The sequence below is a fragment of the Eleutherodactylus coqui genome, chromosome 9 (assembly GCF_035609145.1).
Source record: "Eleutherodactylus coqui strain aEleCoq1 chromosome 9, aEleCoq1.hap1, whole genome shotgun sequence".
In the NCBI taxonomy this organism is placed as follows: domain Eukaryota; kingdom Metazoa; phylum Chordata; class Amphibia; order Anura; family Eleutherodactylidae; genus Eleutherodactylus; species Eleutherodactylus coqui.
Genome location: NC_089845.1, coordinates 123,393,696 through 123,420,063, shown reverse-complemented (window position 1 = coordinate 123,420,063; position 26,368 = coordinate 123,393,696). Strand labels below are relative to the sequence as shown.

General features: G+C 43.2%; 1 protein-coding gene across 1 annotated transcript in view; it reads right to left on the bottom strand.

Moving 5' to 3' along the window:
* The window catches only part of CNGB3 (cyclic nucleotide gated channel subunit beta 3), a 140,690-nt gene that overhangs the window by 25,192 nt on the left and 89,130 nt on the right, over positions 1-26,368 (bottom strand). The window contains exons 12-14 of the mRNA XM_066578879.1: positions 18,517-18,614; positions 12,985-13,068; positions 274-392 (exon numbers count right to left, since the gene is read on the bottom strand). Of these exons, the coding sequence (XP_066434976.1) occupies positions 274-392; positions 12,985-13,068; positions 18,517-18,614 (301 nt within the window). The remainder of the gene's footprint in view (positions 1-273; positions 393-12,984; positions 13,069-18,516; positions 18,615-26,368) is intronic.

The window sequence follows — 26,368 nt, the reverse complement described above, 5'->3', positions numbered from 1 at the left end:
CGTGCTTTATTGGACTATTTTGCAACTATTTTGTCGGAAAACTGATGCAAGTAGCTTGATAACTTTGCCCCATAAAATTTGAGGACTGCCTGTTTACTGCGAATTGAGGCAGACGGGTGGAAGGGTCTATAGCCTGCTCCACCTCCATTCATAGAGTGATGATCGCTCCTGCGTGAAAGCACAAGAGCGATTATCGCTGGGACGGCACTGAAGCACCCAACAGTTGTCAGGCTAAAAGGTTTTCTACCACTTGGAAGATAATATAAAATTAACCTGATTTCTCCAAAGACAGCTCCAGCCTTCAGTGTGACCAGGATCTTCCTATCATCTGGCCCACCGAGAACCTGTACAGCTCCCTGCTTGATGATGTACATCTCTCTTCCAATCTCCCCCTGGAAAAAGGCGAATGTCATTGTTGTTTGCAAATTACAGATGCAGAATAGATGTATAGACAAGAAAAAATAGCATATCAACTTAAAGGTTATATATATGTTTTATGGTGGCAGCAAAAAATGTTATAATGAAAAGTTTTCCAATTTTCCAATAAACTCTGTTATTCTGCATCTCTGAGCATGTGTCTGTCCATCGGGAAAAGCTGATGAATACGAGGGTGAATCAAAACGTATTGTTTGTAACTCTTTATCTAAGCGAGTGATTGTAAATGGATATGAACGATGTTATATAGGTGTCCTTACTCTACCAATGTATACTTTGCTTTTTCAGAAAGAGTGATTAGGACATGGATTTAAAGCTAAGACAAAGAGCTGTCATTGACTTTCAGAGGGCTGTGCACCTAAGGAAATCCGTAATCAACTGCCGAATGTTTATGAGGATGCTGTCCTATCAGAAAGATTGTGCTAAGTGGGTTCCCAAGCAATTTACAATTGGAGGAAGAGGTTAGAGGTCTGTCAAGAAATTCTGGATGTTTTTAAAGCTGAGAAACAGGAACTTCGAAAATGTGGTCACTAGGCATGAGATGTGGGCATACCTGTATGACCCAGAGAGTAAGGTTCAATCCAAAGAATGCGTCGTAGTGGTTCTCCATGGCCCAAAAAATGCAAGTCTGCCAGATCATTTTGGCTTTGATTTGTTTTTAAAGTTGTGGTGATGATGGAGGCATTACTTTTTGATTCACCCTTATATTTTTGAAATGAAGCATTTGTATGTGACTACAGACTATCTGGGCCTTCTGGAACGGGGTTGGACTTTCCACCAGGGTATCAGAGGATCTTACAGTGATTCTAGGCTCTGACACAACAATAGGCCCCAAATATAATAGACTACACATAACCTATATGAAAACCAGAAACCAGCTCCTCTGCAATCACTCCCACGCAAGGGCTGTCTGGAAACCACAACAGATGCACAAGAAAAAGGGAGTAGGCCCAGCGTAGGATAAAAACTCTTATTGAAAAATGACTTGATTTTTCAATAAAGAGATAGAGTTTTTATCCTACGCTGGGCTTACTCCCTTTTCTTGTATAGGGTGACTGAGGTTAATTCCATAAATATTTCCAATTTTGCCCACAGGGCAACAAAATCCCGATTTCTCATCCCACGATATATATAACGTTCATTACTAAACCTAAAGTTAAAATGTGAACTAGAACAGAAATGTTAGCCCTTTCCAATCCCCTGTCTGACCTCTGAAGACATTATGATTTAAGGCTGTACAGCTCCGATGTTGGAAGACGTCCGTCGGGGTTCTCTTACTGTATGTTGCCAGCCTCTCTGCTGTCGGAGTCTATCCAAAATGTCACCTCATGCAGTACTGGCTTTAGCCAGCATATAGCGCCATTGTATAACGGCAGAAAAACAGCCCCCTAGGAAAACCAGGATACAAATTGGATTGGAAAGGGTTAAAATGTACAAGAGTCTCTTGGGCTCTTTCTGCCAAACCATGATTGGGTCAATATTTTAGTCACTGTACTGAGCCTCTGCATGTTTGAACTTTATCTCTTCCAGATGGAACTTTGTAACTACATTTTTATGCCATGAACTTGTCATTTGTTTTGATTCAATAAGAAAAAATGACAAAAGAAATCTAGACTTTATCGGAGGTAATGATTATTGTGCCACCTTTCATACCTGCTGCCAGAGACTTGGAAACTCCAGGTGTTCATTTGGGGATGGTTGAGTGTCATTCACTTGTGATTAGTTGAACTTAATGCACATCAAAGGAAAAATGAGACTTGACCTCCACTGACACTTGGGCTTGGATGTTTGTAATGACACTCCCCTGGTTTAGATAATCAGAAACTATACAGTTGCAATCAAAATTATTCAGCCCCCATTGCAAATTAGGTTTATTTGCCAAATTTACAAACTTTCAGCTGTTTGGAAAAAAGAACAATTTAAATAGCTCAACACAACTAATGAGGCCCTTGATTAGTTGCATCAGGTGTGCTTGAGACAACAGCTGATCTGCAAATGTGTGCTGGTATGTGGGATTCCGTTCAAGGTATTGAATAATCCTGAGACAGCAGTAGTCATTAAAAGTGACATTTTGTGTTGAATTTGGAGAAGCCACTTGTGATGTTTGTTGTATTGAGCTATTTAAATTGTTCTTTTTTGATAGTTTTGTTTTCAGACAGCTGAAAGTTTGTACATTTGGCAAATAAACCTATTTTGCAATGGAGAATTAATCATTTTGATGGCAACTTGCATATCTGCCATGCTATTCCTGTTGCTATAGTTCCTGTAAGGCTTCATTCCCATGAGCGCATATACGCCCAGACGTATATACGCTACCCATGTGAAGCATAGGTTCACAATGCATTCGTTCACATGGGTGATTATACTGCGCGTAAATACGTCAGCACTGTGAAAGATGGAACATAAGCATCTGAAATACGTTTGGCATATACAGTGGCCAAAAAGATAGTTCTGGAACTATCTTTTGGCCAATATATGCTGGCAGGTCCCATAGACTCCTATGGGAGCAGGAAAAGAGAAAGGAGGGGGAGGCATTTTTGCAGCGTCCAATGCTGCGAAAAGCTTACAGGTGCCTCTATATAGGCACTGGAAGGCATCCAGAGGATTTCGGTAGAGCGAGCGTTTTCCGGGGTGCGGTGTATTTTTTCACTAAAAACTACGCTTGCACCCGTGTAAATGGTCGAGAAAACGCTGGCCATAATCGCGGAAAAATGCCCATTCAGCTGCTCATATGGAGCAGGCGTGAAAACGTAAAAAACCTTGTCGCCATATATCCGCTCGTTAAAAGAGCCCTAACCCTCAGAATACAAAACATGTGGGAGGCTGTAAAGAACTGTAGTACCATCAAATTATCTATCGACTGATATACTGATTGAGTGTTATAGCACAGCAGATGTGCCACTGACCGATTTAGCTTGGAACTACAAAATTGAAATCCATGTTCCAGGTCCACAGGGCCTGTCCATAGGGTTTTACTCTCTATCTCTTATAGGGGCCACAACACAAAATTGAAGTCCACGAGGGCTCTTGCGCCATAGCATTGTGTAGCACATCCTTCCTATTCAAGTACACTATTGTTATTTGAATATAGCATTGAGATAGAGCGCTGGATCAGTCTTTTTGCCTACACCCTGTCTAGGGAAGGATGTCTGTTCTATGAAATCTGGCCTGCTAGATCACCTGAGCGTATAGGGAATTGTATGACAAATAAAACCTATATGAAAAAAGGCAACGGCGCAAATACTGTAGAAAAACCAGGAAAGAGTGATGATTTAACAAGGGAGCAATGTGAAAGGCAAGCAATCAGTTAGGTCAAGAATGTCATAGCTTCTTCTGTGCGAGCCCTCTAGATGTCAGATAGTCATTTCATACTCTTTCATTTCGGAAATAATGATCGAATTGCTGCCTTGGCCTTGGGTTGGTAAATTGTGTTTACTCATTGTTAGATAATATATACTGTTGGAATTCCAGAGTGATTTTCCTCTGTACGGCTAAATCATAGCTGCTGTGCCTCTTAAATGATTATATCTTGTGTCTTAAATGAAGACATTTGCAGTTGGTATTCACAACGTTTTGAAGGTTACATCTTTCATTTATTATATACACTTTGCAAAGCTGTCAAAGCAGAAAACAGATGTCCGCATAAAAGCTTTCATTATAGTGAGTTTCCTGAATTTGCACACAAGTCGCCTTTAATAATTCTTGTAAAGTATATCTTTTCGATTTCAAGCAGGGGAAGCAGCCGTCCGGGGAGCGGAGCTAATATTGGTAGGGAAGCTGCTGATCGATTGGCCAGCAACAAGTGGTATCTCTGAGGAATGGGCACTGGTGCTTCAGTTGTCCACCTCCAGTTGGACTTGGGAGGTTACTTTTGTTTCTATCAGCAGGGTACAGAAAATAGTTACCGTATATACTGGAGTATAAGCCGAGTTTTTCAGCACAAAAAAATGTACTGAAAAAGCCCCCCTCGGGTGAGGTAAAAAAATAAATAAATAAAAACACAATACTCCCCTCTCAGCTGGCGTCTATGTTCCAGGCTCGATCCCCTCCCTGGCGGTGCATCTCCCTGGCTCAGTTTTCAATTTCCCCACCATCAGCGCTGTATAAGGAAGCGCTGTGATGGGATCAAACGCCAGCCAAATCACAGCAGGCGCTCGATCATTCACAGCCATTCAGTGAAATACATCACTGAATAGCTGTGATTGGTTTATCAAAAGCCGGCTGTGATTGGCTGGTGCACGATCCAATCACAGCACTTACTTACACAGCACTGACGGCGGGGGGAATTTAAAACGAAGCCAGGGAGATGACAGCGGGGAGAAGTCTGAAGCAGCTTGCCGTGCCACCGGGGAGAGCATTGCGCCGGGGACACAGAGGCTGGCTGAGAAGTGAGTATTGCGTTTTTTTAAATCTAGTATATACTCGAATTTAGCTAGGCTTATACTTGAGTCAATAAGTTTTGCCAGTTGGTAAAACTTATTGACTTGGCTTATTCTCGGGTCGGCTAATACTCGAGTATATACGGTATATCAAAAAGTATAATATAAAATAAGAAAAAAAAACTGTATAATGTATGCATCATGATCAAAGACTTATGGAGATCACCCAGTTGACACAGGGATAGATATGCATGCAATGCCCCCTGGGGAAATAAAGTATGCAAATGGGATATGAATATGATATGATGCTCCTTTAGCACCACCCATTGGAAGGTAGTTTCTCTGTAAGTTTATGTCTGAGCTTCTAACAGGCTTTGCAAAATGTATAAGGATATAAAACAAACCTTAATCTTCTCCATAAGCAAAAGACACCCATCTACAGATTGCTGTTTTGGGGGTTCTTGCCCCTCACCAGTAGGGTTCTGGTTGGCTGGGTGAGAGGCCTGTGATTTGGGTCTGTTTCCCCTTGTGGGGAGCAATGAGAATTCTTTTTGAGAAAGAGTTGATGAATGAAAATAACTTAAATGGGTACCGAACTTTGAGAAAACTTGTGTTAATATGATAGCCAATGTGATAACTACAGATGTAGCAGTGCTAACCCAAATGTTTGTCACACCCCAAATGGTAGTTTTGCATTACAAAAGTTTGTACTGAGTTTGTGTAACTTGGCCACTGCACTTACAAAGTGGATAGGCAGCCACGATGCGCAAATAGCATAAGTTTGACACAAACTTTCGTTGGCATGCCACAAACATTAACATTAGCACTGTTACATCTGTAGCAAAACTGCAAATCACTTTACCTAAAATGATGTTTTTGGGCTGAAAAATGCCTCCAACTTGCTGCCCACTAGCTCACCTACTTCTTAGTTGCTGTTCATTGCCTGTTGTTACGTGAACTCCATCTCTAGTATTAGAAACGCATAACAGGAAGTATGGAAGGTGTTATTTCATATTGAATATAAAAATCTATAGAGAGCGAAGTGGCGAGGAACAAACTAATGCAAAGAGAGAAGCAGAGCCTCACACAGAGATGTGGCCACAGCAGCACATAGTAAGTGATTTACTGTGTTATAGCTACTGAAATCACTGCTCCATACTGCTGCACATTGTCTTCCATGCTGCTATTATTTTTCTGTGTGTACTACAGAGGCTTGGAGAGTAGAATCTGTTGTTTTCTTTATGTACAGTCTATGGGAGACATCATAGCAGTAGTCTCCTCCTATAAGCTCAGTGAAAACTAAGAATTAGTGATGAAGCCTGCAAAACTGGTGATAAGTCACATAATGGCCAGAAACAGTGTTATACCTCATGTACAGAAACACTATTTTTTTCTCCTTCAGGAGAGCACCTAGACGGTGAGTGAGGAGACTTAAAAGGCCATTTACACTCCTCTGGGTAGTTACCCATAGGAGTGTAAATGGCCTTTTAAGTCTCCTCACTCACCATCTGTGTGCTCTCCCTAAGAAGAAAATATAGTGTTTCAGACCCAAGTCATAGGCCTCTCTGTAGTAAAGCCAGAATCCTACTATTCACTGATGAAGGGCAAAAACCCTGAAATAGGTGTATCTGCATGGGCTCTGACTTTGCTTTCAATTCCTGGTCATTGTTACAAGGCTTGTATAAAGAGTCTAACATTGACGTTAGGGATTGCTGCCTTCCAGTAGGTGGCTCTGCAGAGGTATTGTTCCATCTCCCTTACCTCATGTACACACGGGAGCTTATTCTGAAAAGGCCTCTGAAAGTGCAGGTCCCCCAAGTGGATTTTTTCAACCCATAAGGGAAAATTCTAAATTATGCCTACAATTACCAACTCAGGCCACAGTAGTGTGAACGGAGCTGTCAGCTTCTGACTCAGTTAACACTGACAGTGAGCAACATATCAGCCAATCAACTATCAATGACCTATCGTGAAGATAGGTCATCAATAGTAAAGTCCCGGAAAATGCCTTTAATGACTTTTGACTTTTCGCTGTATTTCCAGCTCAATTTAGAACAATTAGAAGTAGGGGAAAGATGCAAATCAAGACTTAAAAGGATTTTCCAGGTAAATACTATTGCTGATCTATCTTTAGGATAAATCATCAATAGTTGATCAGCTGGGGACCGCCATTCGGAATCCCGGATGATCAGCTGATCGAACACACGCTGTTAGCCCTGCTATATACCAGGGTATGAAGTAGAAGCTGCTGCTCCGACCCCTGTATAGTGGCTGTCCCTTGTAACTGCAGGCGCAGCTCTCATTAAAATCAAAGGGAGGTGCACTTGCAGTTACAAGCACCAGCCAGTACACAGGAGTTGGAGGAGCAGCTTCTGCTCTGTACCCCTGTGCATCTCGACGCTGACAGTTGATTGGCCGGGGTTCTGAGCCGATGAACTATTGATGGCCTATCCTGAGGCTAGACCATCAATACAATTGTCTGGAAACCCCCTTTAAGCCAATCGAGTATAATACACAGTGCCGTAAACATTCTTGTACAGGCTATGCTTATTACAGAGTTAAGCGCTATGACTCCAGAATCCGACACCTCCATATTAACAATGATAGAGATACAAGGTTCAGGCGCACAAGAATTCCCAGTTCAAGGAAGTAGATGATGGCTGCAGGTAAACAGCAAAAAAATCGTTCCTTTTACTTAGTTTTAGAAGTTTTGCAGCTTACAGCTACAGAAAATGGCCACAGGAATTTGCTCGCACCCAAGCGACTTTTCAGAAGCAGCACAGGTTCTGGCTCACAGCAGACAAAAGGCTTAACAGATGAGATTAATCTTTAATGATGCAGCATAAAACATCAGCTCTGCTGCAGCCTGCGAGCGCGCTGAATATTTTACTAAAATCAACATTTTTAAATCATTTAGATGTACAAAAGAGAGATGCAGTGGGCAAGATCACCCATTACGGCAGCATTGATGCCCGTGTGATGTATAATGAGTGCTGTGAGTGTCGCCGGCTGCCCTGCACAATAAAACACATTTTACGTCCTAATCGAAGTTAGTGAGTTTCACAAAGCTTTAGTAGCAGCTTTTACGGCGCATATTCCATCCGACGGACTGCTTTAGTGTTATGTCAATGAAGACCCAGCATGCAACTTTTTCTGATAAATTTCATGCTTTGATTTCTCATCATAGTCAAGATCTCTGCTGCTGGTCAGTGAATGCAAACATTCTTCTAGTCAGAGGCTGAAACCAGTACAGATCTTTCCATACTTTTTACAGCTGAGGGTTTGCAATAATGTATCCAGTCTCAGTAATCCTTTGTAAGGTCCAAAAATCTGGTGTCATGGTGCCCAGGCATGTAGGGGGACGCGATCGCTTTTTTTTTGCAATCATGTAAGGGCGGGCAAGTTTTCAGTGACCAGTTTAGGGTTGGAGAATGGTTGATGGAGTGCGGAAGGAGTTACGGAAGATAGGGAAGGCATGAATAATGTAAGGCTGCATTCACCCCTGCGTTAGGGTCAGTTCAGGGTTTCCTTCTCTCTGCTCTGTTTTTGGAGGAGAGAAACTGAAATCAAACAGAAAAAAAAACCAGATACATTTTTTGCTGCAATTGACTTCTATTGGGTTTAACCCTTTCCAATCCACTGTCTGACCTCTGAAGACATTATGATTTAAGGCTGTACAGCTCTGATGTTGGAAGACGTCCGTCGGGGTTGTCTTACTGTATATTGCCAGCCTCTCTGCTGTCAGAGTCTATCCAACGTGTCACCTCATGCAGTACTGGTTTTAGCCAGCAGATAGCGCCATTGTTTAACAGCAGAAAAAGAGTAAGCCCTCTAGGAAAACCAGGATGCAAATTGGATTGGAAAGGGTTAAAGACAAACACAGAAAGGCTTCCGATTGCTTCCATTCCATCAGGTGTCCGTTTTTTTTGGGGGGGGGGGGGAAATAGCTCAGTCTGCAGCACTGTTTTTCCGTCCAACAAGGCAGAAACCTGACGGAATGGAAGCAAGCCGAAGCCTGTCCGTTTGTATTCTTTTTTTTTAAACCCCATTGAAATCAATGGGGAAGAACATGGATCAATTTTTTTTCAATTTAATTACAGTTTCTCACCTCCAAAAATAAGGCAGAGAGATGGGAACTTTGAACTGACCCTCACGCAAGTGTGAAAGCTGCCTAAATCATATTGTTCTGCTACTGCTGCAGCAGCGCTGCCATCACTGCAGATGCCCGACAAGTTGTCCCCGCAATGATCAAAACTGTGCTTTTACAAAGGAATGAGCATCGCTAGTGAATGGAGGTGGAGCGGTCCAGCCCACCCGCCTCCATCTCCAGTAAACAGGCAGTGGTTCATAAGTGACCTGTTCACATGAGACGTTCCTTTGTTGAATTTTTTGCATGCAGAAATTGAATGACGATCGAGAATCAAACTAATTCTCGCTTGTTGTTCAGTCAGTGCATGCATTTACATTGAGTGAAAATTGTTCAGATTCCCGTTGGATGAGGGAATCTAAACGATTTATTGGCCCTTATTGACCTTGGGGAAAGCCCGTGTATGGTAGTGGAGGGGGAACTATTTACTCCCTTAACGGAAGTGTTAGTGTGGCCACTACTGCTCGGACGGCCGATAGACTTGAGCTACACTCCCCGCTAGGGACGCAACAGGGGGAGAACATGGCAGGCCTTGTGGGCACCAAGAAAAGGAGGCTAGAGACTGGAGGAATACCGTTGTAACAATGAGGTTGATTCTTCTCTGTTCAGTTCATAAGTTGGATCCATGTGGTCAGCGGTTGCTGTTTTCCTGCTCCCTGAATGGATCACAGAAATGGGGAACCCTAGCGCTGATGTGAACGAGCTCTTACTTAGAAAGTACACAAGGATGTCTCTATTACGCAACAGAAGGGAGAGCTCTAAAAATGGGGAGAAACACAGAGCACTTCTATTAATTTTGCATATGATATTTACTGGACAAGCACTCTAACATCACGTCTGAAGTCATCAATGTCAAGCTCTGGGATGTGGCAGAAGACCTTAAATGACACCAAGTTGTTACATTCCAGACACTATCACATTTAGATTACATTTCTACATAGCCCCAAGCATATTTCACAGCTGCTTATTACCAGTAATATACCAAACCATTGGTAAATATATTTGCTAATTCAAACCAATAGAGACATTCTCTAGTAGTTCTAAAGCATTTGTTACGTTCCCATGCACACAATCATTGTTAAAACCAACCCCTTCCCTAGAAGGAGTTGTTGGAAATGCACAAAACTTTCTCTATGTGATTTTAACATTGATATAAGTAAGTGATTACAATATCAGCGCAAAGGGAGAATTTATTGTGGAAAACTGACCCATTGAATGGAGGCTCTAGTACCCTGTTGTACCACCTCTAGCTTGGATATAAGATGTGATATAGGCAGGCATGAAGGCTCCAGTGCCCTGTTGTACCACCTCTAGCTTGGATACAAGATGTGATATAGGCAGGCATGGAGGCTCTAGTACCCTGTTGTACCACCTCTAGCTTGGATACAAGATGTGATATAGGCAGGCATGGAGGCTCTAGTATCCTGTTGTACCACCTCTAGCTTGGAAACAAGATGCGATACAGGCAGGCATGGATCCTCTAGTACCCTGTTGTGCCGCCTCTAGCTTGGATACAAGATGTGATACTGGTGGGCATGGAGGCTCTAGTACCCTGTTGTACCATCTGTAGCTTAGATACCAGATGTGATACGGGTAGGCATGGAGGCTCTAGTAGCCTGTTGTACCACCTCTAGCTTGGATAACAGACGTGATACAGGCAGGCATGGAGGCTCTAGTGCCCTGTTGTACCGCCTCTAGCTTGGATATAAGATGTGATATAGGCAGGCATGGAGGCTCCAGTGCCCTGTTGTACCACCTCTAGCTTGGATACAAGATGTGATATAGGCAGGCATGGAGGCTCTAGTACCCTGTTGTACCACCTCTAGCTTGGAAACAAGATGTGATACAGGCAGGCATGGAGGTTCTAGTATCCTGTTGAACCGCCTCTAGCTTAGATACAAGATATGATACTGGTGGGCATGGAGGCTCTAGTACCCTGTTGTACCACCTCTAGCTTAGATACAAGATATGATACAGGCAGGCATATAGCCTCTAGTACCCTGTTGTGCCGCCTCTAGATTGGATACAAGATGTGATACTGGTGGGCATAGAGGCTCTAGTACCGTGTTGTACCACCTCTAGCTTGGATACAAGATATGATACGGGCGGGCATGGAGGCTCTAGTACCCTGTTGTACCATCTGTAGCTTAGATACCAGATGTGATACTGGTGGGCATGGAGGCTCTAGTACCCTGTTATACCACCTCTAGCTTAGATACAAAATGTGATACATGTGGGCATAGAGGTTCTAGCACCCAGTTGTACCACCTCTAGCTTTGGATACAAGATGTGATATGGGAGGGCATGGAGGCTCTAGCACCGTTTTGTGCTTTTCTAGCTTGGATACATTTCGTGTTATGGGCAGCATGGAGGCTCTAGTACCCTCTTGTGCTTTTTTAGCTTGGATACATTTTGTGTTATGGACAGGCATGGAGGCTCTAGTACCCTGTTGTACCGCCTCTAGCTTGAATACAAGGTGTGATACAGGCGGGCATGGAGACTCTAGTACTCTGTTGTGTTTCTTCTAGTTTGGATACAAGATGTCACATGGATGGGCATGGAGGCTTTAGTACCCTGTTGTGCCATTTCAAGCTTGGATACATTTTATGGTATGGACAGCATGGAGGCTCTAGTACCCTGTTATACCTCCTCTAGTTTGGATACAAGATGTGATACGGGAGGCATGGAGGCTCTAGTACCCTGTTATACCTCCTCTACTTTGAATACAAGATGTCATACAGATGTCTCCAACTCTGGTAACTGGGTGCAAATGTCTTTGATTGCATCGTAGAGGCGTCTAGTGGTCAACAAGCTCTACACAAGCGGAAAAAGAGTTCACTACACACAAGTAGCTGTAGTGTACAGAAGTCAATGTGTGGAAGCTTCTGGATGTTTCTGAATGATCTGTGTAGTCTTGTGCTTATGTGTATTGTCAATGTGTTCCATGTGAGTGAATATGATGTGTATTGCCTAGCTGCAGCACTGAATGGGTTACAGTCTGGGTTATGTCTGGAAAAGTATCTCTGTGTATCATGTGACCTTGTTTTATATATGTGGGTGCAAGGTGTTTGAGAGTGAGTTGTTCTGTCTTGGCGGATAGTCTTCTGGTCTGTCCTGAGAGGAGCTACTCTGCACAGAGACAGCACTCGTCTGTGTGTAGTGAATATAGAGTAGGCCCGAGGGGATAGAAGCCGTGTGCTGTGGACCCCTTTTTTCTTCTCTGTATGGAGAACTAGAAGTGTGACAAGCTGCAAGAAGTGCAAGTTCCTGCTGTGCAGTGTGGAGTGCGAATCTACTACTCCATGAGTGTATACCAGTAGAGAGTCATCAAGGTGTTCGTGAGAAAGTGTCTGAGACCAGAGAACCACAGATAACTTGGCCTGTGTAAGTCACACTGTTCTCCCATGTTTCCTCCCTGCCATATCACGTGTTCTCCTGCACTACTTATACTGCTGGTGGATGTTAAGGGTGGACTGTATTGAAATTATTACTAGTTGTGTTTAAGTAAACAGCTTTACTGCCCGTTCCCGGTTCTACCTTTAAACCTGAACCCTGTATGTGGACTCTTTCTTCATTCATCGAGAGATCACCATGGAGGAAGGAACGGTGGCGTCACCCGGGACAAAAGTGGACTAACATAAACTCTCAACACGTTAACCTAAATTTTAATAGTCTGCTCACGGCCCTTTGGACATGTCCCTGGTTACCCTTCTGGGGGGAGATGATAGAGCCACCGTGACAAGGCCTAAACTCTACCCCGCTGTCTCCTAGGCTGGGGCCCACTCCTTGGACACTGCATAGCTCCTGAGAGCCTTTTTATAGGCCAAGCATGGAACCAATTTCAGGGTCTCAGGTGACAAGACCGTTCATCTAATCATCACAACTCATATCTGCCTGAGATATAACTGCATGCCGAGTTTTGCAGCGAAAAGACAACTTCTTCTAGGGGTGGGATTTTTTTGCTTAAGAGTGTAATTCTTCTTAACGATACAGCATAAAACAAGAGGTGGAAAATTAATTTACCTTTTTGCAAACGAAATCTCCTGGTAAATAGACAGTGGATTTCAGTTTTAACAGCAAGTCATGAATCATCTGGTTATCACAACCCTGGTAAAAAAGCAAAACACAAATGTGACATTGGAATATAAATTTCATATCATAAATTGCTCCTTCTTTTAATCCTCGTGTAATTATTCTGCTGGGAATTCTGCCTCTTTTACCATTTGCTGGACTTTTTCTTGTCTTTTTAAACTAAAGTGTATCCCAGAATATGTAAAGCCACTTCAATAATAGTTTTTTTTTTAAATATCCAAATGAAATATATGGTGGCAATATGTAGCAATAAGAAGGCTCACCACTAGAGATAAGCGAGCATACTCGTTAAGGTGATTTACTGGAGAGTGCATCGGGGGGGGCTGCAGGGGGCGGGGGCCGGCGCGAGGCCGCAGAGGGGAGCGGGGTGGAGAGTGAGAGAGATCTCTCTCTCCCTCCCAATTCCCTCCGCAACTCCCCGCTCACCCCCGTGGCCCCCCCGAATCTTCAGGGATGAGCCAGCAGGTACTTGAAAAAGGCGATGCTCTCTCTCTCGAGTAAATCGCCTTAACGAGTATGCTCACTCATGTCTACTCACCACATGTAGTGTTTTATCCTCCCCACACCCGTTTTGTATCTTGACAGTGCTGGGAAAACATTATAGACAGTAATAGCAAATAATTGAAAAAATCTAAAAAATAAAAAAAAACAACTTTATTTTAGTTCATAAAAAGATAGACAGACAGACAGACCCTGGCGTAGACTAAATGGCAATGGGAGGAAATCTAAAACCATAAGTGACTAACAGAAAAAGCTTACACATCACAAGGATACAATATACGTGTTAAAATACATAAAAAGTCCTACTTGAAGAAAAATAATGCAATGAGTGACCCATCAAATATACAATAAATCATTTCTTAAATTGAGACCAAAAGAACATTTTCTCTTTAAACGCAGAATTCAGAAAGCTTCTCTTTTGTAAAGTAAATGTTGCCAGTTCCCCAGCTCTTGATGGAGGTTTAACCTTTTCTATCCCATAGAACTTAAAAGGGTTATCCAGGCAGCACCCGCCGGAGTCGAAACAGAAGCACTTCTTTTAATTGCAGGCTGGGGTCCCATTCATTGCAATGAGAGCTGCACCTACAATTACGAGTGGCGGCTGCTACAGAGTGATGGGAGCAGCGCTTCCAGTCTGACTCATGTGTATTCCAGCGAGTGCTTCCTGGATAACTCCTTTAAAGCTCTGTGTTCTGCCTCCATACATAGCAATGATGTGCCGTGATGCACTAGAATATAGTAGATTTTTAGAGATACAGGTGAGGAATTCATGAATATGAGTTTTTGGCTTCAGGCTTCATTCACACAAGCGCATAAACGGCGCTTTTGCGTCCGACCGATATACGCGACCATCTAAGCCATTGGTCAAAAACGGAATATACGTGACCAAAATACGCACCGACGTATATACGGTGGGCAAAAAGATAGTTCTGGAACTATCTTTTGCCTGATATACGTCGGCAGCTTCCATAGACTCCTATGGGAGCTGGACAAAGAAAGGGAGGGGAAGGCATTTAAGCAATACCCAACGCTGCAAAAAGCTTACAGGTGCCTCTATATAGGTATTGGAAGGCATCCCGAGGATTTTTGCAAAATGAGGGTTTTCCGGAGTGCAACATATTTTTTCGCTAAAAACGTCACTTACGGTCGTGTGAATGGGTGAGAAAATGCTGGCTCTGATTGCAGAAAAATATCCATTAATGCCAATAAACGGCGTGGACGATAAAAAGTAGGAACTCCTACGCTCATGTGAAAGAGCCCTCAATATGCGATTTGTTTTCTTGTGATGTGTTAGCTTTGCTATTGGTCACTTATGGTTTTACATTTCCTCCCATTGTCACTTTATCTGCATGCTATGTGTAAGAACCCTCAGAACGCGTAAGCAGGATTGTTTTTCTTTTAATGGACTAAAAGAATGTTTTTTTCAATGTTATGATGTGCGGATTTTTCCAATTTTTTGACATGGTGGCAATATGTAGTATTATCTACCCCCTAAATATTTCAGTAGTCGCACGATTGCTAAAGGGGCAGTCAGGAGAGTCAAATAAAATGGCAAAGGTAGGCTTGACTTTCGAGCTCTAATGTTATTAGTTAATAATAACAATAATTAGCTAATTAATAATAATTGAATGTTAATAGTGACCACTTTGAGCACCTAATGTGATTGCAGAAGTCTAACATGACTTACAGCTATCCTTTTGATGTCTTTTATGCAGATAGTTTCCATGTTGATGTGCGTAGACATTTTTTGTGACACCCTGTATGTTCAATAAATGTAACTGCGAGAAAAGGGAGTAAAAGATTGTACAGACAAGTTGTTGCAGTTTAGCACTAACAGGTTCGATTAGGGCTCTTTCACACGAGCATATATTGGCCGACGTTTTCAAGCTACAATCTGATACATTGCACTCCAATGCATCAGATCACATGGCCTTTTTCCCGTGGCGTAAAAGCGCCCGGCCAGCCAAAATAGCACCGGGCTCTTTCACGACAGGCCGAAAAGATAGTCCTGGAACTATCTTTCCGTCCGGAGTACGTCGGCTGCTACATGGGCTCCTATGGGAGCCAATGACTGCGGCCGGAGAAGGGAGGTGGGAGAGAATTTAGCAGCGTGACTGCTAAACTCTCTCCCTCTCTCTCCTCCTCTCTCCTCCCTCTGTGTGCTATGGGAGGGGGCAGGATGGGGGTAGAGCTAAGCCCCACCCCTCCCATTGCTGGCTGCGGACACGGAGGAAGGGGGAGGTTGCTTAGCTCCACCCACATCCCACCCACTCCCTTTGCAAACAGCCGGAGGGAAGGAGAGGGGAGGTGAGCTGGCGAGAGGGAGGGAAGGGAAGGCAACAGCATTGCGGCCTCAGCGTATATGTGCCGGGGCCCATGTCATGTGAATGGGCGCACAAACATTGGATTTGTGTGCCCATTCACGCATTTTTACAGCGTCGGTGGGCGCACGTAAAAACACCTTTGGCCATGTAAAAGACGCCTTTGGTGCCAATGTGTGCCAATGCGTGCTCTACATGTACAGTGCACTTTCAGTGTTATTCCATGGAACGGGCTCAGAAGCCAAACCCACTCCGTACACAGTGGTTGTCAACCATCCTTGACAGCCAACATGTGGCTGCTAACTCTGTAAATGCCAATGTCTATTCTGACAGCAGGAAAAAGCCCCCCCCCCCCCCGCAATGAGATTGCAGGGTACTCTCATGGGACATCATGGCAGCCCGTGACTTCTTGAATGCCCCAATGGCTGTGATGAATGATTGCTTATGAAGATGTGCCTGTGGTATGTCTTAATAGAATGTCAGTCAATATACAGTGCAATACAACACTATAGTACAATATAGCATTGCATTATACTGTTCTGTATAGTACTATAGTATTGCATTATACTATATAAGCAATCAAAGAATCGCAAGTTAATAGCACTGTGGACACTAAAAAAATTTAAATAAGTAACATAAAGGTTTTTTAATTATTAGAAAAACATAAAGTATTTTATAAAAAACCCTTTTTCCAGTCATCATATCAAAAAATTACAATAAAAAATTGATATCACTGTATCCATAAACGTCCAACTTTATAAACGTTCAGTAGTACATTATTAGTCCCGCAGTGTCAGAAAAAAACACAATGCCAGAATTGGTCACCCCGTCTCCAAGAAACGAAAAGTCCTATGTACCCCAAAATAGTATTGAATAAAAACTACAGGTCAGCTCATAAAACATGAGCCCTGACACAACCCCATTGACGAAAAAATAAAAAAGTCATGGGGTCAAAAGATGGTGATAGAAAACAAATATTTTTTAAAAGTACTACATAAAAATATATAAATTTGGTATTGCTGTAATTGTACTGGCCCATAGAATAAAGATAGAATTTTCACTTCACCGTGAATACCATGAAAATAAAATCAAAACCCAAAATTGCGCAATTGTGTTTTTATTGACACTTTTAAAAGTTTTCCAATACATTATATCATATATTTAATGGTACGATTGGTTTATTCCAGGACAAGCTGAAGGGTATTACCCAACCATCAATGATTTTTACAAAACTTTGCGCATTTGTTAATTACTAGAATGTATGAATAAAAAAAATCTCGATTTTCAGACCCATCAGGTTATGGGTTCAAGGAATACAGGGGAGTAACTTTTCAGAAAGTGACCGGGAAACCCTAATGTTTTGATAACTCATATCCTAGAAACCTTTGGGCGTTGAAACATTTGCAAGGCGCTATTCTCTTCATAATAATATATAGAATTAAGGACATCTTTTTCCTAACAATGTAATTCCACTACAAGTTAAAATAAAATTGCAAAAAAAAATTATTTTTTTTTAAACTAAGCCACTCCAGAGAAAAAGCTGAACACGCATATATACTCATTAGAGATGAGCGAGCGTACTCGGTTCGGGTGTTTTTGCACTCGAGCTCCGCTTTTTCCGAGTAACTGACTACTCGGACGAAAAGATTCGAGGGGCGCTGGGGGTGAGCGGGGGGTTGCGAAGGGGAGCGGAGAGGGAGAGAGCCCCCCCCCTGTTCCCCACTGCTACCCCCCGCTCCACCACCCCGCCTCCCCCCCGAATCTTTTTGTCCGAGTAGTCAGTTACTCGGAAAAAGCGGTGCTCGAGTTCAAAAACACCCGAACCGAGTAGGTTCGCTCATCTCTAATACTCATACATTGAAGTTTGTTACCACAGAACTTCAGGAAGGCGTTCTCTGTAGTTTTCAAGAAAAAATTCTTGATGTGACTATCTCTATACTGATAACCATTTTAGTAGTATCAGATATGACTAAACATACTTAAAGATGCTTCATATCTTCAATTTGGTGAGAAATCAGCTTCTAGACATACAATTGGCACACCGAAACAATCAATTAATCAAACAATTAGTGAATCCCCATGGGTAAGGAGAATCCTCTTTTAAGCTTGCTGTTTGACCAATCAGCTCACAGGGTTGTGGGGAACCCTCATGTAAAATTCATGATAGAGGTGGAATAAATCAAAATAGATTTATGTTACACAAATCTATACACACATTGTATTTTTCGGACTGACTAATCTAACTAACCTAACTGTAGGCCGCAGCCACACCTAAGACAAGAGAAAAAAAAAATCTAGAGTAGAGTCCGTTTTTGTGGTGTTGTAGGGTAGAAAGTGTTTTAATATTTTATTATAATAGTAATTGAACTCCCTGCATTTTTTGACCTCATCCCCCGATGGGTCTGAAAATTAAGATCTTTATATACATTCTGGTAAACAACAAATGTGCATTGTATTGTAAAAATCGGAGATGGTCGGGTGTTACCTCTCGGGTGATTTTAGGTGATTTGTCCTGGAATATCCCCATTGAAAAATACAACTTGCCCCGTAGAAAAAAATGCGTCATGTGGCTATGTCACAAGAATAAAGTTATGATTTTTTGAATGCGGGTAGTGAAAAATTAAAAAAGAACAACACTTACTTTGAATAATTCCACGTTACTGACAATTGCTAAGTTTACATCCATTGCGATAGCCAGTTGCATTTTTGTTGGCATTTCCTCAAGTAGCTCAGATTCATCTGTAAGGATAGAAATACATATACAGTTACTGTGTATAAAATAATGCCTAGTCTGTTAGGCCAAAGGGGTTTTCCAATTAAAGACGTATCACGTAACCACTGGATAGGGGATAAATGTTTGATTGCTGGAGGTCTGACCCAGGGTTGCCAACCTGAATTTTTCATTTTCCTGGAAAACTTATACAAAGGTCACGGACAGCCAACATTTTTTACGTACACATTGGAAAACCGTAACCACTGATAAGAAATATAAGTGATATGCGCTTTTGGGTAAAATACGGATATGAACTTATTGCCAGCATTTACTGTGCGTTGTAAAATGATGATAAATACAGTTATAATGAACTGCTCAAGACAAAAATCACGGACACATCAAACATTTGTCACAGACACTGGAAAAAAGTCCCTAGTTTTTACAGCCTGTCCAGGATAGGATAGGTCATCAATACTTTTTGCCTTGAAAACCCCTTTAATCCTCAGTGTGGAAAAAGGGCAGCAGTATGGTAAATGTATATATAAATTGTGGTTTATGCCTTAATTGTGAAGACTGTGTCTGTGCCATGGATGCAGAGTTAGCCATTATTGAATACATTATTATGGAAATATAGTAATATAGTAACATAGTATGCTAGGCTGAAAAAAGACAAATGTCCATCCAGTTCAGGCTGTTTGCACCCCCCAATCCCATTGTTGATCCAGAGGAAAGCAAAAAAAACCCCAACCCATTGGGTCAATTTACCCTTATTCGGGGAGAAAGAATTCTTTCCTGATTCCATAATGACAGTCAGAGTAATCCCTGGATCAACATTTGAGATCAACAACCCTTCTGGTTATTTAATGTCTATATCCGTAATGTTGTTGTGCTCCAAAAAGTCATCTAGTCCCCTCTTAAACTCCTCTATGGATTTTGCCATCACCATGTCCTCGGGTAGAGGGTTCCACAGTCTCACTGCTCTAACAGTAAAGAACTCCCTTCTGTGCTGGTGATGAAACCTTCTTTCCTCTAGATGTAGAGGATGCCCTTTTGTTACCGTCATAGTTCTGGGTATAAACAGATCATGGGAGAGATCCTTGTATCGTCCCCTAATGTATTTATACATAGTTATTTGGTCGCCCCTTAACCGTCCTTTTTCTAGGGTGAATAATCCCAATTTTATTAGCCTCTCTAGGTATTGTAGTCCTCCCATTCCGTTTATTAATTTAGTTACCCTTCTTTGAACCCCCTCAAGTACTGCAATGTCTTTGCTGAGCACCGGTGTCCAGAACTGTACACAGTATTCCATGTGAGGCCTGACAAGTGCCTTATATAGTGGAAGAATAATGTTCTCGTCTCTCACCCCTATACCTCTTTTAATGCACCCCAAAACTTTATTTGCCTTCGCAGCAGCTGACTGGCATTGGTTGCTCCAATTGAGTCTACAGTCAACTAGTACCCCCAGGTCTTTTTCCACCTCACTTTTCTCTAGCAGTACTCCATTTAGTGTATATTGGTGACATCCGTTTCTCCTGCCCATGTACATAACCTTACATTTATCAATATTGAACAATATTTGCCATTTATCAACCCAAGCCCCCAGTTTATCTAGGTCCACTTGCGGCCGTACATTGTCTTCCATTGTATTAATTGCCTTGTTGAATTTCGTATCATGCTGCAAATATCAATATTTCATTGTGCAGTCCTTCTATCAGGTCATTGATCAATACATTGAACAGAATGGGGCCTAATGCTGAACCATGGGGCACCCACTAGCGACAGTGGCCCAATCAGAGTATGAACCATTAATTATCATCATCTGCTTTCTATCTCTAAGCCAGTTCTTTACCCAGCTGCACACGTTTTCGCCCAGACCGAGCTGCCTCATTTTATATATTAACTAGAGATGAGCGAGCACCAAAATGCTCGGGTGCCCGTTACTCGAGTCGAACTTTCCGAGATGCTCGAGGGTTCGTTTTGAGTAACGAACCCCATTGAAGTCAATGGGTGACTCGAGCATTTTTGCATATCGCCGATGCTCGCTAAGGTTTTCATTTGTGAAAATCTGGAAAATTCAAGAAAGTGATGGGAACGACACAGAAACGGATAGGGCAGGCGAGGGGCTACATGTTGGGCTGCATCTCAAGTTCCCAGGTCCCACTATTAAGCCACAATAGCGGCAAGAGTGGGCCTCCCCCCTCCCAACAATTTTAACTTCTGAAAAACCCTCATTAGCAAGGCATACCTTAGCTATGCACCACACTACCTCCAACAAAACACAATCACTGCCTGCATGACACTCCGCTGCCACTTCTCCTGGGTTACATGCTGCCCAACCACCCCGCACGACCCAGTGTCCACAGCGCACACCAAAGTATCCCTGCGCAGCCTTCAGCTGCCCTCATGCCACACGCTGGCCTCATAGCCACACCACCCTCATGTCTATTTATAAGTGCGTCTGCCATGAGGAGGAACCGAAGGCACACACTGCAGAGGGTTGGCAGGGCCAGGCAGCTATTCTCTTTAAAAGGGGCAGGCCGATAGCCCCCAATGCTGTACAGAAGCAATGAGAACTCCAATCCTGTGCCACCTCCGTCAGGAGCTGCAAACGTGGGCATAGCAATGGGGAATCCATGTGCCACACAGTATTCATTCTGTCAAGGTGTCTGCATAGCTCAATCCACACTGCAAGGGAAAAGCCGTCAGCGCTCTGCCCCCTACCCAAGTCAGTCAGTGCCTTTGTGCCAGACAGGTCAAACACCGCAATGGGAACTAAGTTTGCACCAACAGCATAGGTGGGTCCTAGGAAACCGAAGACATGAACAAAAATTGATCTGAGCGGCCAAACATGGCAGACTTGCACCGCGCCCACGGCATAGGCCTCGGCCCACAGATTCAGCAATCCTAGGCTGGAAGCGGACTTTCACTGCACCCAGGACATAGGCCTCTGCACAAACCCTCAGCAATCGCGTGCCTACAGCAGACTCCAATGCTAGCGTAGCTGTGCACGTCGCATTAGCACTGTATTGCTCCTGCAGTCCCAATGCAGTGCCCCGGATAGTAGAGCTAACGTCAGATTTAATACAGGTGGGCTTCGGCCCACACTGCATGCCCCAGTCGAACTGGGGTTCTTTATAAGTAGACACAGGCAGGTACAACTCCGTGTGGACCAACAGCATGGGTGGGTCCCAGGAAGCCACCGGCATTACATAAATAAATCCCATTGCATTGCCCAGCACAGCTGAGGTAACGTCAGATTAAATGCAGGTGGGCTTCGGCCCACACTGCATGCCCCAGTCTCACCGGGGTTTTTAATACATAGACACAGGCAGGTACAAATCCCTAATGTGAAGTCCGTGTGGACCCAAAGCATGGGTGGCTCCCTGGAACCCACCGGCGGTACATAAACAAATCCCATTGCAGTGCCCTGGACAGCAGAGCTAACATCAGATACAATACAGGTGGGCTTCGGCCCACAGTGCATGCCCCAGTCAGACTGGTAATATGTACCTTAACAGTAACCACGTTGGTGGGAATGTGGTGGTGACTGCGAACCTAGTAGCGCGGTTTTATTTAGTTGGTTTTCGGAATGTGGCCAGGATTAAGTGGGCTGTGGCGGGGGGATGGTGGGGGGGGCTCTCTTGTTGTGTCGTTATAATTGTGAAATTGTGAAATTCTTGGACTGCCACCAGACGGACGAATGCAAAGGTATTTGCCAAGAATGTTTTCATTGTTGAAGGAGGAGGGGGATGTTTTGGAGGCACTACGTGTCCTCTCCACCTGTCCGTGGTTATATGCACCTTAACAGTAACCGCGTTGGTGGGAAATGGCCTCGCCGCCATCATGTCTTTGGGAAGCCTCCATTTCCACACCCCAGTGACATAGCATTAGCAGCGGTATAGGCAGAGCCCAGAATTAGTAACATTTCAGCGGTAGCATTAGGGACAGGCCCCAGTAACATATCACTAGCAGCAGTATAGGGGGAGCACGTCCTCTAGGCCTACCCCTACCCCTCAGCATGGTGTATTACGAGTAGAGCACAAACAGAACGCTGTAATTAAATGTGCCGCTTATTGGCCTGTGGATGGAGGCTGACTTCGCTTACGGAGCGCACAGCAGAGCCAGGAAACAATTATGCACAAGCCTGTAGTGAGACCTAGGTGCGTATGACTGAGCTACTGGAATTCACAGCGAAGAACCAGTCAAGTGGCCAAAGGCCAGTGGTAGGCCTTAAGTATTTTGCTTCAATTGTTTAAAATGGTGAGGTGAAAAACCAGACAGACACCGTATGCAGCGTGTATATGTGTACTGTTTCCCTCTGGCGGGATGACGGCGATCATGTAACGGACACAGCAGAGCCAGGAAACAATTATGCGCAAGCCTGCTGTAACGCTTAGCTGGGTAATAATGAGCGACTACTAGTACCCCCAGCAGACACGCAGTAAACTGAAGACGGTCACAGGCAGCCCAAATATTGTATTTTTTTCCAATTTTTGGGAAAAAGCCCACTGCCTATATAGCCTGTATATGCATTTCCCTGTTGGAGGATGACTGTGGTTATTGAAAGCACAGTGCAGCCAGAAAAAATTATCCGCAAGGCTGCAGTAACACCTAGCTGGGTAATAAGTGAGTGACTACTACCCCCAACAGACACGCAGTAAACTGAAAACGGTCACAGGCAGCCCAAAGATTTTTTTTCCAATTTTTTTGAAAAAGCCCACTGCCTATATAGACAGTATATCTCTTTCACCTTTCCCTCTTTCCCTGCCTCACCAGTACTGCCCCTATACTCAGTAAAATGACTGCAGACTGAGGACGCTATGGTCTGCACGCCCGATATACAAAAAAAAAAGTGCAACACTGCTAAAACCAGCCTCAACAGTACTGCACACGGTCAGATGTGGCCCTAAGAAGGACCGTTGGGGTTCTTGAAGACGAATATAACAGCCTAACACTCTCCCTATAGCAGCTACAGCAAGACGGCACTTTCCCTAATGTCTCTCAGCGTGCATCTGTGGCGAGCCGCGGCCGGCCCCAGTTTAGATACTCAGGTGGCACCTGATCTCCCCAGCCACTCACTGCAGGGGGGTGGGATAGGGCTGGAACTTCACAGGAGGAAGTTGTAATGCCTTCCCTGTGTTACTATTGGCCAGAAAACGGCGCAAAATTTTCTAGGAAGAAAATGAAAGTGACTCGAACACCGCGTCGCATCTCGAGTACCCTAATACTCGAACGAGTATCAAGCTCGGACGAGTATGCTCGCTCATCTCTAATATTAACCTATTATATGGCACGGTGTCAAATGCTTTAGAAAAATCCAGATATACAAGATCAATAGACTTTACCAGGTCCAGCCTAGAACTTCATTATAGAGGCTGATTAAGTTGGTTTGACATGATCGACCCCTTATGAGCCCATTTTGATGAGGAGTTATACCATTGTTTTCCTTGAGGTATTCAGACACCCCTGGAATATTTTTCCAATTATTGAAGTGAGACTTACCGGCCTGTAGTTACCACGCTCTCTTGTTGACCCCTTTTTGTATATCAGAACCACATTAATAATGTGCCAATCCAGTGGTACAACCCTGGTCTCAATAGAGTCCCTAAATATAAGAAATGGCGGCCTGTCTATTACATCACTTAGTTCCCTTAAAACCCTTGGGTGTATTCCATCTAAGCCCGGCGATCTGTCGATTTTAATCTTTTATAGCCGACTCTGCACTTCCTCCTGTATTAGGCAGGTAATATTCAGTGGGGGGTACATTTTATTCCCTTACATCACATGTGACATTTCTTTTTCTCTCATGAATATACTTGAGAAAAAAAACTATTTAATAGATTTGCCTTTCCCCATGATCTTCTATAGTTTCTCCTGCATTATTTGTTAAAGATCCAGTACTTTTGGTGCAAATCTTTTTAATGTTTATGTAATTGAAAAATAGTTTGGGGTTATTTTTGCACTTGTTGTCAATGGGTCTTTCTGCCTCATCCTTGGTAGTTTTTATCTTTTCCTTACAAATTTAGTTTTTTTACCCTGTAAGTTTTCAGTGCATCTTTACTGCTTTCTTGTTTTAGTAATTTAAATACTATCTTTTTTTCACTTATTGTCGTCCCCACCTCCTTGCAGTCTTATTGAGCCACATTGGTTTCCTTTTATTCGTAGTTCTTTTATTTTTGAAGGGTAAGAATTGCTCACATGAGGCATTTATGATGTTTTGTAAGTTATCCAATTTGCCACCCGTACTGTTATTTTGGAGAACATTGTCCCATGTTGCCGAGAGTAATTCTGAGCTGACCAAAGTTTGCTTTACTAAGGTTTAGTTTTTTGCCGCTCCCTGATAAGGCTTCCTATTGAATGACAAATGGAAATTAATTATATTGTGGTCACTATTTCCCAAGTGTTCCTCAACTTGCACCCCTATGATTCTGTCCGGTCAGTTGGTTAATACTAAGTCCAGAATGGCCCTCCCTCTAATTGGCTCCCGCACAATTTGGGTAAGGTAGTTATCTTTAATTGTTTTTAAGGATTTATTACCCTTGTGAAATTTGCAGGTTTCATCTTTCCATATTATATCCAGATAATTATAGTCCCCCATAATAATTACTTCATTGCGGTTTGACACCTCTTCTATTTGTTTTAGTAATACGTTTTCAGTTTCTTTGGTTATTTTTGGTGGCCTATAGAGAACTCCTATTAGGATTTTGTTAGTTTTCCCTCCCCGTATTTCTATCCATAGAGATTTTACGTATTTATCTCCTGCACCTATATCTTCTCATAGTCTCGGCATTAAGTAGGATTTAGCATAAAGACATTCCCCTCCCCCTTTCCAGTTTCCAGAGTCTCTTCTGAAGAGGTTGTCACCCTGTAAAATTCACCGCCCAGTTGCATTCTTCATCAATCTATGTTTCCGTTATGACTACTATATCATAGTTTTCTTCAGACATTCTAGTTTCAAGCTCATCCACTTCACTGATCAGACTTCTTTCATTTATCGCCATACAGTTTATATGGTTGTGGTTATTTGTATTCATTATGCTACTTATGGTGCTCTGTCAGTTCTATCTGTACTAACCCCTCCCCCCGCTCGGCCCCCATTTCCCTTCCTTAATCCCAGAACTCTGTCTTCCCCCCTATCTTTCTTGTTGCCCTCCCCATGGTCCCTAGTTTAAACACTCCTTCAACCTTCTTGTTATTTTCTCCCCCAACACAGCTGCACCCTCCCCATTGAGATGCAGCCCATCTCAATGGTAGAGCCTATAGTCGACAGCAAAGTCAGCCCAGTTCTCCAGGAACCCAAACCTCTCTGGCTTCCACCAACTGTAGAGCCACATGTTTACCTCCCTAATCTTCTGCTGCCTTTCTGGCATGGCTCGTGGTACAAGTAGTATTTCCAACAAAAATACCTAGGAGGACCTTGCCCTGAGCCTAGATTCCTGAAATTGATCCCTAGGTTCCTCCATTGACATCTAGCTTTGTAATTAGTGCTAATGTGTACCATGACCGCTGGATCCTCACCAGCCCCTCACAGTCATCTTGTAACCCAATCCGCAATGTGTCGAACTCGAGCGCCGGGAAGACAACACACTGACAATCCCGGTCTTTGTAGCAGATTGTCCTGTCTGTCCTCCTAATAATTGAGTAAATATCTTTTCAACTGTTTAAGCCGTAAGTGGAATCAGTCAATGTAAAGCCGGCTCCACAGGAGCATATTTGTGCACACAAGATTTGCATGTAGAATCTACAGAGAATAGAACACATTGATTTCAATAGGTTTGTT